At 48.2% G+C, this 16,086-nt stretch overlaps 6 protein-coding genes across 6 annotated transcripts; 2 read left to right on the top strand and 4 right to left on the bottom strand.

Annotated features, from left to right (window-relative positions):
• Window positions 1–201: 201 nt before the first annotated feature.
• On the bottom strand, window positions 202–5,898 carry FKS1 (1,3-beta-D-glucan synthase; the record flags this gene model as incomplete). Its single annotated transcript, XM_002555755.1, has 1 exon — window positions 202–5,898. One exon carries the CDS (start codon window positions 5,896–5,898, stop codon window positions 202–204), a length of 5,697 nt encoding a protein of 1,898 aa, XP_002555801.1.
• A 1,738-nt stretch (window positions 5,899–7,636) lies between these two features.
• On the bottom strand, window positions 7,637–8,698 carry IMO32 (Imo32p; the record flags this gene model as incomplete). Its single annotated transcript, XM_002555756.1, has 1 exon — window positions 7,637–8,698. The coding sequence occupies one exon, from the start codon at window positions 8,696–8,698 to the stop codon at window positions 7,637–7,639; it is 1,062 nt and encodes a 353-aa protein (XP_002555802.1).
• Window positions 8,699–9,165: 467 nt separating this feature from the next.
• SPO77 (Spo77p) lies at window positions 9,166–11,286 on the bottom strand (the record flags this gene model as incomplete). Its single annotated transcript, XM_002555757.1, has 1 exon — window positions 9,166–11,286. One exon carries the CDS (start codon window positions 11,284–11,286, stop codon window positions 9,166–9,168), a length of 2,121 nt encoding a protein of 706 aa, XP_002555803.1.
• Window positions 11,287–11,582: 296 nt separating this feature from the next.
• RPP0 (60S ribosomal protein uL10) lies at window positions 11,583–12,518 on the bottom strand (the record flags this gene model as incomplete). Its single annotated transcript, XM_002555758.1, has 1 exon — window positions 11,583–12,518. One exon carries the CDS (start codon window positions 12,516–12,518, stop codon window positions 11,583–11,585), a length of 936 nt encoding a protein of 311 aa, XP_002555804.1.
• A 906-nt stretch (window positions 12,519–13,424) lies between these two features.
• POP6 (ribonuclease P/MRP protein subunit POP6) lies at window positions 13,425–13,943 on the top strand (the record flags this gene model as incomplete). Its single annotated transcript, XM_002555759.1, has 1 exon — window positions 13,425–13,943. The coding sequence occupies one exon, from the start codon at window positions 13,425–13,427 to the stop codon at window positions 13,941–13,943; it is 519 nt and encodes a 172-aa protein (XP_002555805.1).
• Window positions 13,944–14,303: 360 nt separating this feature from the next.
• KLTH0G17864g (heme-dependent oxidative N-demethylase family protein) lies at window positions 14,304–15,794 on the top strand (the record flags this gene model as incomplete). The annotated part of the gene is made up of 1 exon (XM_002555760.1): window positions 14,304–15,794. The coding sequence occupies one exon, from the start codon at window positions 14,304–14,306 to the stop codon at window positions 15,792–15,794; it is 1,491 nt and encodes a 496-aa protein (XP_002555806.1).
• Between the last annotated feature and the right edge of the window lie 292 nt (window positions 15,795–16,086).

Here is a 16,086-nt window from a genome sequence, read left to right on the forward strand (position 1 = left end):
ACATGGATTTGAATTGCTGCTTCATGGAACAGTCGATCTACGGGAAATGTTCTCCCAAAAAAAGAACCTGTCACTGTATAAATAAAACCTGTAAGTTTAGTAATAAACGTCTTAAAACTTTACGTTAGTTGATAAAGTACATAATGGGACAAACCCCACAATTTTTGCAGAGAACAAATACAAGAGCGCCGGTGGCCTTGACTATTTCTTGGTAGAGAAAGAGTGCATTGAAGGAGTGTGACTATAATAATGACCACTCACACCTTCCAAGCTAGTACCAGTGTCATTATTGTCTTGGTGTCTTGGTTGAACGATGTTAACCAACCACTTCATGTTAACTGGGTCAATCTTCTCAGTTTGGTCCGCAAAGGGTGTGCGTTTCGTTTGGCCAGACGCCACAGCTGGACCAATAATGCAGGCAACGGCGGCAGCCAAGACAATGAAGTACAAAGCACAGTACTTTCTAACCATCCGCTTCCTCAAGCGCGTTTGTTTCAGCGAGTAGATAGGAGGACGGATTTGACGCGATGGCTTCAACCAGAAAAGCATAATGGAGTGGAACTTGTCAATCATTGGAATACACAGAACTGGCAGTTGGCAAAACAAAATGAAATGTCCCAAGACAAAGTCACCCGCGAAATGAGAGAGCTCAACGACTTTAGCAACAAACTCTCTTGTAGGTTGTGTCCATGCCATGTAACCCAGGCCACCGCCGTACCATTTACCAGTCCAGAAAGCAGTGTTTGCATGGTCGTTCTTGAACTCACGTGTCAACATGAATACAGTCATGACCTTAAATATTAATCTCTGGCAGTACAAGCAAGTTGCTACACCTGCAAGTGTTCTTGCAAAGTTAAAACTTTCGAGCAACCACATGATAATAAAAAACACGACGTGGACGACAACAGCAACTGTATGCGCAATTCCGGCCATAACAGAACCAGTTCGCTTGCAACACATGCCGAACAAGGGACCGGAGCAGCACGACATTCCAACACAGAAAAACAGAACACCCATGTCGACGGCAATTGGAGCAAGAGTGCAGATAATGATACGCAACGTCGAATTCACTAAGTCTGCATCCTTCACACCAGTTTGAGCATTGATAAATGTAAAGGCAACGAAACAACCAGCAGCGTAAATAGCACATGGAATAATGTCAGCGAGAATCATGTTACTCTTGTGGGCCTTGGCAGCGTCGCCTGCACCTTTCTCAGACTCGTCGCCGACCAACTTGCGCTTAAAACCGGTCACTCTAGACCTTGACATTCTGACATAGCCAATCCACGAGTTCCTATGGTATTTGTTGTTACCTCTCGACAGCCATCTGATGAAATCACGGTAGTCCAAGAAAAAGTCTTGCCAAGAAAACTGATGAGGGTTGAAGATGAAAGGTGAGAACATCAACGCGGTCAAAGACGCCCAGAACCAGAGCAAGGGTGCCTGCCAATGAGCCACAGAACCCATCAATAGCATCAACATACATCTAGCGCCCATGTAAATAGCAGAGCCCGCAAATCTCGAGTAAAGAATAGAAAATGGAATACGGGAAGTCGCAAAACCACGTCCTGTAGAGATATAGCGGGCGCCACCAACTGTTAAATCACTCAAAAGCGAAGACGAGTAAATTTGACCGGCAAACACTTCGAACATTGGAGATAACGAGATTATATGTCTGAAAAATCTTTGAGTGGCCTTCCAAATTCCTCTTTCGATCAGCTCTTGAACCACAATAGGAATAAAAGAGATGAAAAAAACAATGAAGATGGAGAGCGTGTAACGTCTTACCCAGTCGACAACAGGTGAAAAGTTGTAACATCCAAGTGGGTACAACACGTCAGTAATAGGCTTGTTTCTGTTGTAGATGCACATAATGGACTCGTGTGCCAAAGCATTCAAGTTCATCAACGTCAGCATAAATAGTTGCACGGACAGCTGAATGAACAAGTTATTCAAGTGGAAACCAGGGTGCGCGTAGTAGAAGGACAAGAAACGGTCGAGAGGGAGTTGAGTACTCAAATAATAATATTCACGAGATAACATCTGCTCACCCATACCAGCACCAATTTTTGTTGTGAAATTCAGAATTGTACCAAAACCAAGATCTCTACCCTTACCACATTGATAATATTCACAGTGCTTGATACGACCACCACGCAAAACAGCATTCATACCAGCGTAAATATCTTCGTTCAAATGCAGACCCTTTTGGGCCTTAGAAACACCACCTCTTGTCGTCATGTAAGTGGCATTGATGAAATCAGGATGACCATAATGCAACTTACCACCAATCTGTGCCAAGGTACGTGCAAACAAAGTACCGAATGTCTGCTCCTTACCGGCAGCAACGTCACCCAATACACCAGAGTTCTCTGAGAAGATATACTCCCTTGCGCCTACGATAGCAACAGGGTGGTTGGTCGTTTGTTCTTCGTATTTCAGTCCTGGAGCATATGGATTGATTTGCTCGACATTCAATTCTTCAAACTCAGCCAAAACGGATCTGATCTTCAGACACTCTTCCAAGTAGTTGTCTTGGTTGGCATCGATAAGTTGCAAGTATTCACCTCTGTAAAAGATCATGGCATGATTTTGGTTGTCAGATTTACCATCACCAAGGATAGGGTTACCAGAAAGTTGAACTCTGAACTTAGGGCGTCTGCGGCCGTTTGGCAGTAGTTCACAGTGGCCGTCAATAAGTGCGGAAAAGATTCTTGGTTCCTCACCTTCATTCAATGGGGGCTCTTCATCCAAGTAAGCAATCTGAAGATCTGGATAAGCTCTCAACAAAAATTCGGCGTTTTCCAGTTCATGAGCCTTGAACTTGGCAAGTCTCTGCATGGAAACCAAAAACTTGAATTTTCTTCTGGCCATCTTCTCCAGCTCCCTCTCCAAGCCCTCAGCATTGCCACCAAACATCTGGACAATTTCTGGGTTTTCAACACGATATAGAAGCTTGATTGCTCTGGCATAATTCATGAAACCAGAAACGGTACGGTATAGTGTCTGGGATCTCAAAGAGGCCCAAATTCTTGTACGGAGAGTGTATTCTGGAGCGGCAGACTTAAACCCGATGCAGTAAAATGGTAGATCGTCAATTTGGGATTTCAAGCCACCTTCCTTTTCAGAGTCTTCTTCAGCGCCTTCATAAGCAGCCGTTTCTTCCGACAAAATCTTGGTGTCCTTCACAAAGCAGTCCCATTCGACAGGATGCAATTGTTTCAGATATTCCAAGAGAGTAACTCTTGAGAATTGATCGTCCTCACGGATAATCTCTCTCAAAGACAAAAGAACTCTTTCAGAGTAATGAGGGGTCAAAACAGTGAAAGTTGGCATGTTGTCAACAGGCAAAGGCTCTGGAATAGGCGTGGCAAGCGATTGTGCAAAAAAGGAAATACGACGTTCAGCTTCAGAATCCCTGGGGAAAAACTCCGTTTCAAAATTGTTATCATCCTGAGAGACGAAGAAAGTTGGAGCACGCAAAGTTCTCTTGCCCTCAATTTCGGAAGGCACTTGGTGGTACAATAGCTTCTGAACGTGGTCTATGGCTAGCAAGTGCTCTCTGTACATTGATATAACAATAGCATTCCAAACCTGAGAAATCAAAACCTTTGGCTTGTATTTAATCTCCATGTCGGTGGTAGCCAAAATCTTGGAGTAGATTCTCTTAGGCAGTCTCGTGAAAATGTTTCTCCAAGGAGTCAGGATAGATATACCGAGGTAAAATGATCTCCCGACAGAGTAGATCATGTTGCAAATAACGTACCACATGAATGTATCTAGGAAAAACAAAATGAAATCTGTTGCGATCATCAAGCCCAGCACAATTTTTGGTTGGTGCATGCACAACTTGTTTTTAAACCAGAAATCACCAGTGCATCTCATAGTAGTGGTTGTCAAAATCCTGACAGGGTCAATAAGCGACTTGATCAAAAAGAAGTAAGACTCGGAGTACTTCGCAGCAAAAACGGTAAACCAAAGTAAGTAAGACATCCACATGTCAATACCCTTGAGAGGAGCAAAAGATGCTGTGAAGGTCTGCGAAGCCACGTATTTTCTAGTGGACTTCTTCATGTAAGACGTAAACAGCCCACCTAAAGGCATTACGGCAAAGAAAACAACCGTTCCCAGGGAGAAAAAGAACATGACACCAGCCACAGCATTGGCAGCTTTCGAGTAAATGTCTCTTCCGGTGTACGCGAACACGAAAATGACAGGAGCTAAGTTGATCGCCAGAAGTAAGACCAAAAACATAAAACGACGAGATAAATGTTGAGCACCAGCCCAATTTCTTGGAACAAAAAACCACTCAGCAATCGTAGCAACAATCTGAATAACACACGCTAGGGTACCACCCAAAGCCGCAGTGGCCCATCTATAAGCAGGAGTCGGCTTGTTGTCAACAAGCTGCTGGTAGTTCTTAGTGTATATCGTGGGCGAGACATATGCCATGTACATCCAGTAGACGCACCCGTGAATAACCCAGATACGGTTGAAGTTGGTAACCAAGTGGAACCATGAACGAATCTCCTTATATGTTTTGAAAAAGACATCATTCCAAGACACCTCTCCTAACCTGAGATAGCGTTCCTCTGCAGGCAGGTCAATTAGCCTTGATCCGTCCTCGAAGACAATTTTAGCAATACCCTCTGGGTACCAAAACAACTGGTTTACATCATCGTAACCGATAACCTTATTGTGATCTCTTTCACGCTTCATGAAGCGGCCGTCCACGACCTCATACACTTGAGATCTCAAGAAAAGATATAATGGAGTGATCACTCTGTTTAGGTAGTCGCCTTCAGGAATAGGCTCAGTGCGCTGCTGGCACAGCGGAGAGTCCAGATAATCAGAAGCACACTTGTAAATGAAACACAGACACTCAGAAGTAAACCTGACTTGGTTAGCCTCACCCCAAATTAGCAAGTACAAAGCGACTTGACGAACCATTTCCAAAGGAGACAATTTGTTCATCTTGGCCTTCCATCTAAAGTCAGCAGCCTCTAATGAGTTGTCACCCTCCAGCTTGCTCAACATGGCGTCGGTGTCTTCGGCGTCTGCCTCCTTCATGGCCTTCTTGTTCTTCTTCTTGGCCTTTCTGGCTTTTCTTGAGAGCTTGCCTAAGCTCATGTTACGGAAACCCACCTCGTCGTCCATATCCAGCTGAGCGGCGAAATACCATTTTTTGTAGTTGGCAGTGTCGCCTCCAATGTAGTCAGCGTGCAACGAGAGCAACGCTTGTTGTGGCGACATTCTGGAGGCTCTGGAGTCCAACAAGGTCATGAAGTGATCGAACATGTTTCTCATAGAGTCTCTCTGGAAACCAAATCTGTTGGCAAGGTCAATGAACACATCCTCGATCTGCTCAATAGTAGCAGGAGACTGGTTGTCTGCGGTCCATGCGGGGTATGGCTCGTTGGGCAAAGCCATGGCAATCGCCGACGAGTCAAAGCCTTCGCCACCGTAGATGGGAGTGGAAGCGCCGGAAGAACGGGGCTCCCCATAACTCATCTGGGAAGGCGTGTACTGGCCGGCATTAGCGTTGCCGTAGCCGTCGTAGCCTGGGGTCCCTGGAGGACCGTAGCTGAAGTCCGAGAAGTTCTCGGGGTCTTGGCCCATGCCACGTGGCTGCTCGTAGTATGCGTTGCCGTTGCCGTAGTCGGCTTGGTCGGGTTCGTAGCCCTGCTGAGCGTAGTAGTCGGCAGCGTTGGGGTCGTAGTGGGCGGCATCTTCGTGGTCGTACTGCCCTTCAGTGTAGATAGGCTGGCCGTACTCATCGAACTGAGCCTGCTGGCCGTAGTTCTGGTATGGGTCAGCAGCATATCCTTGCTGGGCGTCGTAGCCCTGCTCCGCCTGGCCCTGCTGATCGTAGTATTTAGCCTGATCGTTGTAGGACATAGCGGAAAAGTTCCGGCGTGGCGTCTGGTGTAGTGTTAGTAGGCTGCGCTAGCTGTAAAGCTTCTTCCCTATCTCGTGCGACAAGATGAAAACGCCTGATCTCTCGGGTTCTGCGCTGTTAGCGTGTGAGATGTGTGCGGGTGCGCTGGATCGAAACAGAGTTTAGCGGATCGGTTCCAGTGGAGGACAGTTTCAGTGGGACTTCTTGTTGTTATGTCCACGGATCAGTCGCTCCTTATTTTGGAAGCCAGGTGTTTATTTCGGTTCCTCGCTCTGTTCGTCTCTGCCTTTCGTCAGATCCAAACTGGTCTCGTTTTGATCCGCAGAAACTATGGCGATGCGACTACCTTCTTTTTAAATCACATTTCCGTCCATCTCTATTCGAGCCTTCCAAAAAAACTCGATCAGAAACAGCAAGTACCGCATCCGTGTCTATTCCTGCTCCAAAAAAAGAAAAATGTTCCTCCGACACGAAAATTTTTTTTGAATTCCATTAGAGTTCCCGAAGCGGAGCTCAGATATTCATACCGCTTTGGCGTTGCCCCCCGAAGCTTCTAACAAGAGCTCTTAGATCCGTTGTTCACCGAAAAAGTGAACTAGAAGCGAGCCAAGCCACGAGAGCGTGTCGTGTCACAAACCGATGGAGGAAGACGAGATGACAAAACTGGCGAACGCGTCGCGTCATTTCGCGTTCTCCACCGTTTGAAACAGGCAGCGAATCAGATAGAGGCGTTAACGGAGGCATTCGGCGCGCACGGGCGCGCGCATACCAGCGCTCCTGCGCAGAGCGACATTGGCAACTCGGTTCGTCTGGTGTGATATCTTGTATGGCGCCGGATTACGGGAACGTGACGCTCAAGGAAGGATTCTGGCCAGGCCTGATTTGAACAGGCGCACACATCACAAACACAATGCGGACGGAGCGGCGCGCCGTCCGGCTGTTTTCTTGCTTCTTGCAGCATTTGTCGCACGTTAGTAAAGGAGGCAGGGTACGAGGTAACATACTTAGTAGCTTAGGCGTCCGGGACGAGTTTCCGGGTAGATTCTTGATCTAAGCGGTTAAAAACGCAGAAAAGGCTTGAACGCGCGGGAACCTGCGGAAAGTAGTGTTCGGGCGTGGTGTACAAGCGATGGCGTGTTAAACCTTCCTTTGGTATTGCCTAGCAAGCGTGGTCTTCAACTAGAGCGCTCTAAAACACCTTCGTTGTAGACTTGTGTTGAAGGAGAGATGCGTAAGAAACAACAGAGAAACTCTTTTTTTACATGTCGCGAACTGGGGAATGGATGGATAAAAATAGAGCATACACGTGATTATGTGTGGTGAGATCTGTTGGGACGGAACACAAGAGTACGAGAGCGAGTAAGAACGAGGGGTCTGCGATAATCGCGGCGGTAGAGACGGACGGCCTGTATGTACAGCATAGTGGTTTTCGAGAGCAGCTTGGCGCAGAGTCGGAAAAGAGACGCCTCTGCCGTCTACTAGCAATGCGTATTAAGTGATGTCGCTATTATCGGCTAGCTCTTGGCTCGTCGTCTCGGTCCTCGAGGTGAAGATGCGCCATGATGCAACGAGACTGATAACTATGAAGGCTTGCTGTGCTGACGGCCGCGGGCTAACGGCTTTCAGCCTCACACACTATATAACATTCAGTCACTGTGCACGTTTGTAGATTCCCGCCTCTGCTGGGCGTCGGCAGTGCTATGACCTATTGCACTCACTAGCTGCTCAGTAGCTACGCTATACATCTTCGTGACGCTCGATGAAGTCAGCGATGAGATCACTGCACTCACGGGGCTTTTCTGTGTTTACCCAGTGCGTGGCATCTATGTCACGGACCTCAAACTTCGGAAAAAACCTGCCAACGTCGCTGAGGTACTCGTCGGCTACGTAGTGGGACTTGGTGCCGCGAATGAACAGGGCAGGTGCAGTACACCTGTGCACCCAGGGGTTGAACTCCCAGTTGGCGATGTTGCCTTTGATGATAGCGTCGTTCAAAATGCCAAGTGGGATTCGCGACTTGAACCGATAACCGCCGGATTCCTCGTCTTTGACGCGCTGCAGCGTGGTCAAGAGGAACTGCCGGATCACCAGTGAGTCCTCCACCTCGCGCAAGGACTTTTCGGCGTCGTTGAAGGTTTGAACCTTGGGACTTCCAATAATTTCGAGTAACTTCTTCACATATCTTGGGAACGACATGGTAGGCATCGTAGCGACTGGCGCGTTGTCGATGCTAACTATCATCGAGCACAGCTCGGGTTTGCGCAGAGCAACGCTCATGACGACTTTGGCGCCCATGGAGTGGCCTACAAGAATCGGGTCCTGCTCAAAATTTTGATCGTGAATAAATTGTTCCACGTCCGCAGCCATGGCGGGATAGTCGTGGCGCCCGATGTGCGGTGATTGCCCATGATTTCTTAGATCGGGTAGGTACACATCGCGCTCGAGCCGCTCATTCAGCATCCGCGCAATAGTTCGGTTGTTGGCGCGGGTGCCAAACAGTCCGTGTAGGATGATGATTGGTGCTCGAGGCAAGTACGTCGAGCTGTGCTCTGTCACAACTTCGTATGCGAGCTTGACGCGCGGGATCGAGTCCGACAAGAGATCATCGTTGAGGACCTCTGTGCTTCCGTACGCGCCTTGCCGCGTAGTGGTGCGGAAAGTATTATTATGGTTACCAAACAAGGGACCCTCTGAGTAGCCCCTAACCTGGCGCAAGCTTGTCAAGAAACCATGGTTTGCAGGTGCCAGAATGCGACTTAATTGAAACAAACGGACCCCACAGCCTTGAACTGATTTCATATGAACGTTCTGTTCACCGTACAATTCAGTTAAGTCATGCAAAATTTACGAAGGTAATATATCCCATTATCCTCAATTAATAGAGATCCAATTTACATGATGTCGTGTACAACGGTATGGGGATTCTCCCCTCGATCAAAGGCACTACTAACTTTGATAAGGCCATAACCCCTTGAGAGCGGCTTCAAGCGGCTTTCAGGTCTCAAGGGAGGCCTTTTTTGGGGCGCAGGCGTTGCATTATTCCCCTGATGGAGATGTAAGGGTTTTTTAAATGTTGTGGGTTTTACACATTCTAGCTAACTGTTTCAGCTAGAGACATGGCCCTGATTTTGGGTAGCATTCAGCAATTGAAGGGTCACTAGTGCTGCCGCCATGAAGAATTATTTCGTTTTTTTAATGGGTTTTTTGTTCTATAAATTTGAGAGGTGTAGTGTAAAGTTCGTGCCCGTCGAGACCCGCTCGAAGGTTTATCTCTCTTCGCCAAAGAATAAAAACATGAAGCGGTCCTTTTTCCTTCTTAGATTCTCGTAGCGGCGGGGGCGGTGTTCGTAATGGTCGCTGTAAGTGGTAGCCTCGAAAGCCCCGTGGAAGGCGGCTATGTGGTAGTAAGAGTTGTGATTACGCTCCTCTGTTACAGACTTTTGATTGTTGTTTTTGTTGTCAATGACTGCACCCTTTGCAGCAACTCTGACTGTGCCTGCGTTTCTATGCCACTCTGATTTCAAGACCTGCGTAGGCTCCTTTCCTGGTGCAACCTTGTTGTTGCGAAGTTGACTCTGCGGGCCCTCACTTTTTGAAAGCTTCTGCGCCAGATCCTTCAATTTGTTCTTCGCGCGTTGACACTTGTTCAGGATTTGATGCTTTGCCCCGACATCATTAGAGTGGAACCCCCGTCTAATCCAGTTCCTCAGCTGCTGCGTGTGGCGGTGTTCGTGATTTCGGCGGCCTCGTGTCCAGAAATGACCTTGCCCACCAATAATAATAGTGGTTTCGTCCTCAATCAGTGAGTAATTGTTTTGATACCGGAAAAAGTCGTTACTCGCTGAAGTTTCAATGGTACGAGTCTGAATAGTAGATGGATTCGCATGAGGATCCTCGTCCTGAAAAATTGTAAGCCAACCGAGCCCGCTTGCTGACGCTTTTTCTTTCACAGTTGTTGCTTCCAAAACTTCAGTGTTAAGGCTATCAAGTGCGCAAATGTCCATGACTTCGTTGATAAACAAATGAACAAGGTCAAACTCATAGCTCTTGGGATTTTGTGACGCTTGCTCCAAAGATCTTCTACTATAAAATGTTGTTTCGCATATGGTTTCTGGACGCGCAACCTTCCACTGGCTAAGAAAATGGTTGGCCCAATGCACTGTTTTGGTTTTAAACGATTCACAGGAATGGGTCCAATTTTGAACTAGTTTGTCGAGGCCGACAACAAGCTCTGTGTTTCCACTAACCACGGAGTTTCTCAAAAAACCTTCGAGACAGCCCAGCAAAAGTGGGCATTCTAGATCTTTTATAATGCCGGCTGTTTGAGCAAATAAAACAACAAGCTCGAAGAGCTTTTTGATTTCCAGTAATAATATGGCGTAGAGTGTCGTAAATACTTCCAAAGTCTCAATATCTCCCTTACGGCTTTTGCTGAAAGGGCTTGCATCTTGAGGCATAATGACATCGAAGTTTAAGGCGTCGAGTAATGTTCGGGGAACAAACTTGAGTGTTTCAAGTTTCTCTAAAATCCAGTCATCTCCATGAAGCTTTTGAAGAGATCTCGTTTGCTTCCAGCAACGAGTGTCAAATCTTGTTCTTTTCAGCAGGGCCAGCGACTTTTCGAACTTTTCAAATAACGGCTGCTGCTCCTGTGGTGCATACTCTAATATCAAACATTCAAGAATTGCGGAGATATGATTTTTGAGCTCACAGAGCTCAGTTTGGTCCCAACTATTGGCATTACAATTTTGTAGGAAGCCGCTATTAGTGACAAATTTGAATAACGTCTGAGAGGTAAGATCGACAAATCCGATGATGTCGGTTAGTGGGCCAATAGATTCAGGAATAGTGCCAATGATTTCTTGGGGAGAGGATATTTGATTTGCTTCAACGCTGTACTCCGCGCAGCCGTTGTCCTGAGCATACCTGGCGTCAGCCACATACAATGAGAGGTAGGCATTGAGTAATTTCAGTGTCAGTTCATTGTTTTCATTGGTTGCCGTCGCGGTGAGTGATTCCATCTTTCGGCTGTTATCATGTGCGTATGAGTGTGTCATTGAGGAGTTCAACGAATAGCGGATGACGCTACCTCCATCAGAGATGTCGCCAATAGTATCACAATCCGCTGAACCCTTTTTAAATGGAGCCTGCTCACAATCTAGCCGATATGGGTCGAACAGATCGCCAGGTGTTGAAGTCGGAGATGCTCTATGCAACTTCGGACCTGTGCCCCTGTCACACAAAAAGCTTTGGTCGCTGTCGCTCTGGCCAACATCGCTCTCGTGAGATGGGGCGCTCAAAATTGAAGGCCCAGTTGACTTGGAATGGCGTAACGAATTCAAATAGCCCAGAGTAGGCTGTATAAAATCCTTATACATTTCAGACATAGTTCCTAGGTCCGATAGGTTGAAGTGAGCAGCGAGTCAATTCTTTTGTGATCAATCCAGATTTAAAGTCCCAAAAACTGACACAGACATTAAAACATTTTTGACAGAATCAAGTACGTCACATAAACAAACCAGAAAGTGTCAGCCTCTATAACGGACAAGGCGCGTGGCGGGGCCGCTGGACGCATTAAACTTACACTGCACAAGTAGCTTAACTAATAACTGATATTAGATGGTCCGATACAAATATATTACTTAAGAGGGGATTATATTTACGCACTCGAAAGCTAAATTGTTTAGTCGAACAGACCGAATCCCATGTCGTCGTCCTCAGACTCCTCGTCCTCCTCTGGGGCAGCTTCCTCAGCTGGGGCAGAAGAAGAGTCGGCAGCGGCGACTGGAGCAGCAGAAGCGTACTTGTCTGGGTTCTCGATTCTGTCAGCCAACTCCTCGATCTCTGGGTAGATGTACTTGGAGGCAATGGCGACGGCCAACAAGTTCTTGTAGTTGTTGACGATAGAGTGACCAACAGATGGCAAGGTTGGGTAACCAATGGCCAAAGAGATGGCAGAGATGGTGGCGACGGCAGAGACGAAGTGCTTGACCAACTCCTCGTCGGTGATGTCCAAGATGGAGGATGGGAACACTTGGCCGTTGTCGTAGACCTGGACGACAGTCAAACCGAAAACGAAAGGAGAGATGTTCAACAAGTTCAACAAAGCAGCCTCGGAAGCACCGACCTTAGTACCGGCATCAACGACCTTGACGTCGGAGACAATCTCAATGGTACCTCTGGCAATCTTGGTTGGGACACCCAAAGCCTGGAAGAAAGAGGTCTTACCTGGCTCCATACCGGTGTTGACGGCTCTGACCCAGATGTCCTCTGGGGCAATACCACCAGCTCTGGCTGGGGCGGCGACAACGTTGGAGGTGATGACCTCCTTGATGTCCTTCAAAGAGTCGTTGGTGAAGACGAAACCGACGTTACCCTTGACGAAAGGCAACAACTTCTCGAAGTCTGGCAAGTCAGAGAGGAAACCTCTGATGGCACGTCTAACCATGGTGTTCTTACCCATGAGGACGACACCACGGCCTCTCAGGTCCTTTCTGACCTCGTGCATCTGCTGCGAAGAGACATTGTCGACACCGACAACGAACACAGACTTGTATTCTTCCAAGTACTCTCTGAGCTTGGCGAAGTATTCAGCTTTCTTCTCACGGATTCCTCCCATTTCGACTTAGTGTGATAGGATGTTTAAAGGCTTCCTGGATGCTGAAGAAAGACGAAAGAAGCATAGGTGTAACACGACAATTTCACTAGTTTTGTCCAGGTGAAAAGTTTGGTTCCGGTGTGGCAGTCGAAAGCTTCGTCACATGTGACTGGTGATCATAGTACACGAAGAAGAGTCCCTATCAAAATAGGAATCTGTATGCGAGATCAAATCGGTGTAAAAAATGAAATCTCCTAAATCGGATAAACCAAATACCCACATGTATGGGTGTAAACGTTTGATGTACGGGTGCTGGCAGTCATACATATGTTAATGTGATTGTTAACTATACAATGTAGATATAGTAACAGATTTGAGAGCAGCGCAGTGCCAAGACATCGCCACCATTGGGAGGAAAGCTCCGTTTTGGCCTCAGGCAAGCAATTTTTAGGCGTATTGCGGCCTTTGAGTGGAGTAAATGGCAAGCTGTTACCAAGAAATAACTGCCGCACAGAAATAACTTAACACTAAGAGTATAGCAGATGCTGCGAGCTTTATGAAATATCATATCAAACGATGCGCAACGCAGGGTCTTTCGGCTTCCATGACTATAGCGCTAAGGACAGCACAAGTGGCAGCAGGGGAACAGGGTTGGTTAGTGTTAGCGTATATACCCGATCAGAATGTATATATACAAGATTACTGGTGTGCGGCCGAGCTTGAGTCGTTCGTTGGGCTCACAAGAAAGTTGCTCTGAAAACCAGTAATCCGTCTCGTTCCGTACATGGACGGCACGCGAAACACTCGAATGGTTGGAGCCAGTCTCGGTCTCGCCCAGCGCTCGCCAACTCTCAGCTCCGCGCCGCTCTCTCTGTATGTTCTAATACCAAAGGTGGTTGGTTGGTTGGCTACTGTACCTTTAAAAAAATGAAAAATGATGTCGATGCGGCGATCTCATCTCGTTCGACAAGGCCGAAAAAAATGGACGCGTCTGAGCACCCATCGCACTCCGGCGGCCAGCTGCTATACCTCAATGCCGAGACTGGTCTCGAAGCATCAGATTCTCCGGGCTGTTTCCAGTACATAGCCGACAAGGTCCTGCCATCGCTGCTAGGCGAGCTCGATCTGCCAAAATGCTACGTGCGCTACCTCTCAAAAAATACCAAGATCGAAGAGTACGTTGCTGACCTAGCGTCCCAGTTCGCGGACAACAAGGCGCTCGTACTGTATTCGTACGGGTCCCACGTCCAAAAGGCCGTCACCATCATAGAGCTTGCCAAGAGGCGTATAGCAGTAGAAACCCCAGGAGCCGGCTTGGACCATCGCAACAAGCTGTCGCGCTTTGTGAACATTGTGCCTGGCCGCAACGAGCTGCTAGAGCGTAAGATCAACGTGCCCATTCTGGTGGCCCTGATCACACGGAAGACTGACGCTCCCTTACGCTGAGAGGCAGGTTTCGCTGGCCGCACCGCGGAGACGGAATCTTCTGGAGTGAGCACCAGTGCCGGGTGCGTCCGCTGACCTAACCAATTGTTTGCCCTGTCCGCTCCAATCACATATACCGGGCTTATCTCTCTGACTCTGCACAGTGTCTCGACTCAAGCGATAAAACCACCGGAATTTTAGATAAGGCTTAACCCGACAAACCAAGTTCTTCGAAAGCGCTCGAGTCCTAGCAATTTTAAGGAATCAGGTTCTGAATCACAATAAATTCAAGCGTATAGTTTCAAACCGCCAAACCCTGAACTCAAGGGCTCTCATATCGACTTGTTTCTCTCTTAATCACTTCCTCCCGGTTCTTGAATAATGATAGATCTGAGCCTAGTACTAGGAAAGCATGTGACATTTCCACTGCTGTGCTATGTGTCCTACCTATGGTACATGGACTTGAAGGCAGAGCAGAGGGCGGAACAGAAGGCCGACGATGAGCATCGTGTTCCAGCAAGAGACCAACCTGCAGATGAGCCTGCTAAGGATCGCTCGGAGAGTACCATTGGCTCGAAGTGGTCGCCGATCCCTCTCATGAAAGAGCAAGTTACACCTGCTACGTCGGAGCCAGACTACAGACCCTGGTACGCGACGAAACCGTACCCCTACAAGCCTTTCAAATCCGGCGAGTACCGGCTTAATATGGGCGTCAAACCAATTCCCCTCAGCCACTGGCTGATCATGGAGAACACATACAAGGAAAGGATCGAGGCGAAATGGGAAATCATAAAGAAGAACTACAAGGACGTGATGTTCTGCCTAGACCCCGCAATGGTTAACAGCACGGGAAGTGGCGGGGCAGCCCCTGTCGCCACAGGTGATGCGGCTTTCAGCGAAGGTACTCTCGTTACCCTCGAAGACGTCGAGAAATGCCTAGAGGCAGTGTGCGAGCTCTACGACCATGTCGTTGGCTACCTTTGCCAGAGGTTTCCACAGTACTTCGAGGTCGTACTGTCGCCCTCAAGTGAGTCCGCGGGCGTGTTTCACAGTAAGGTCATGGACGAATTCCACCCCGTCGACCCACGCGCGTACTTAGAGCTCGAGAACGACAGCCTGGCGTTCATCCAGTACCGTTGCAAAAACGCTGACATTGTGCCCTCCAAGGTTACTGACGGCAGCGTCAAGAAGGACAGCGTAGGATACATGTCCCTCGTCACCACGGCCCGGACCAGGCGGGCGCACGAGCTGATCCTGGCTATGGCCAGAATGGTCGAAGAGGATAAGATGCTTCTTCTGCCGAACAGCAGTGGCCAGTTTAACAACGAATACATTCTCATGGCCGGCTGCTTCGCATTCGCCGCAGGCTTCAACCCTCGCCAGCGCTTCCTGAAGCCGCTGACCTTGGTGCACGGGCCCGTCCCAGACTACAAGAAGAACCTGCAAGCTCACATGAACCGCTTCTTCCACACCCACCAGCCGGGGAGACTGGTTCTGCGAGTCAACTTCTCCTTCCAGACCCACACAAAGCTGTACGTGACCGACGACAACAAGGGAGCCGACGGTGAGCTCATCTTCGCCAAGACTCTGGACCAGCTCCGCGGCGGCCGCGACCTGTTCTACCGTTCCGAGCGCCAGTGTCTCATCAAGCTAGGGCCTTCCACAAACGCCATGTGCTTCTCCATCAAGACATACCTGTGGAGTATGTCCGAGCAATTCCTCACTGACGAGTACTACTCTCAGCACGGAGTTCTCCAGGACCTCTACGACGCGGTCGCTGGTATGCAAGACAACATTAGCCACTACAAGCGTAAGCCCGAATGGGGGCCCGCTCTGCTAGGCCTCCTCCAGAAGAGGCTCCAAGCCAATTGATTACAAACTACCCGCCCCAAAAAGAGCATTTTAAAAAAACTGTGTCATTGAGCTTTACGGACAGCCAAGTCAGATTCTCAACAAGTCGCACGCACGCAGTTCCATATAGTGTAACTTCCCCGTGTGCACACACAAATGACAAATTTACTCTGCGCATCGCTTTGAATCCACAAACCACGATCGACTAGTGGATCTTCGAAGATGCCCATATGGGCCCCCCTCCGAGGAGAGAAGCCCAGGTTTCAATTTTTTTAGAAAAGAAGTGAACCAAAGAATGAAAGATATGATATAC

This window comes from Lachancea thermotolerans, assembly GCF_000142805.1.
Source record: "Lachancea thermotolerans CBS 6340 chromosome G complete sequence".
NCBI classification, from domain to species: domain Eukaryota; kingdom Fungi; phylum Ascomycota; class Saccharomycetes; order Saccharomycetales; family Saccharomycetaceae; genus Lachancea; species Lachancea thermotolerans.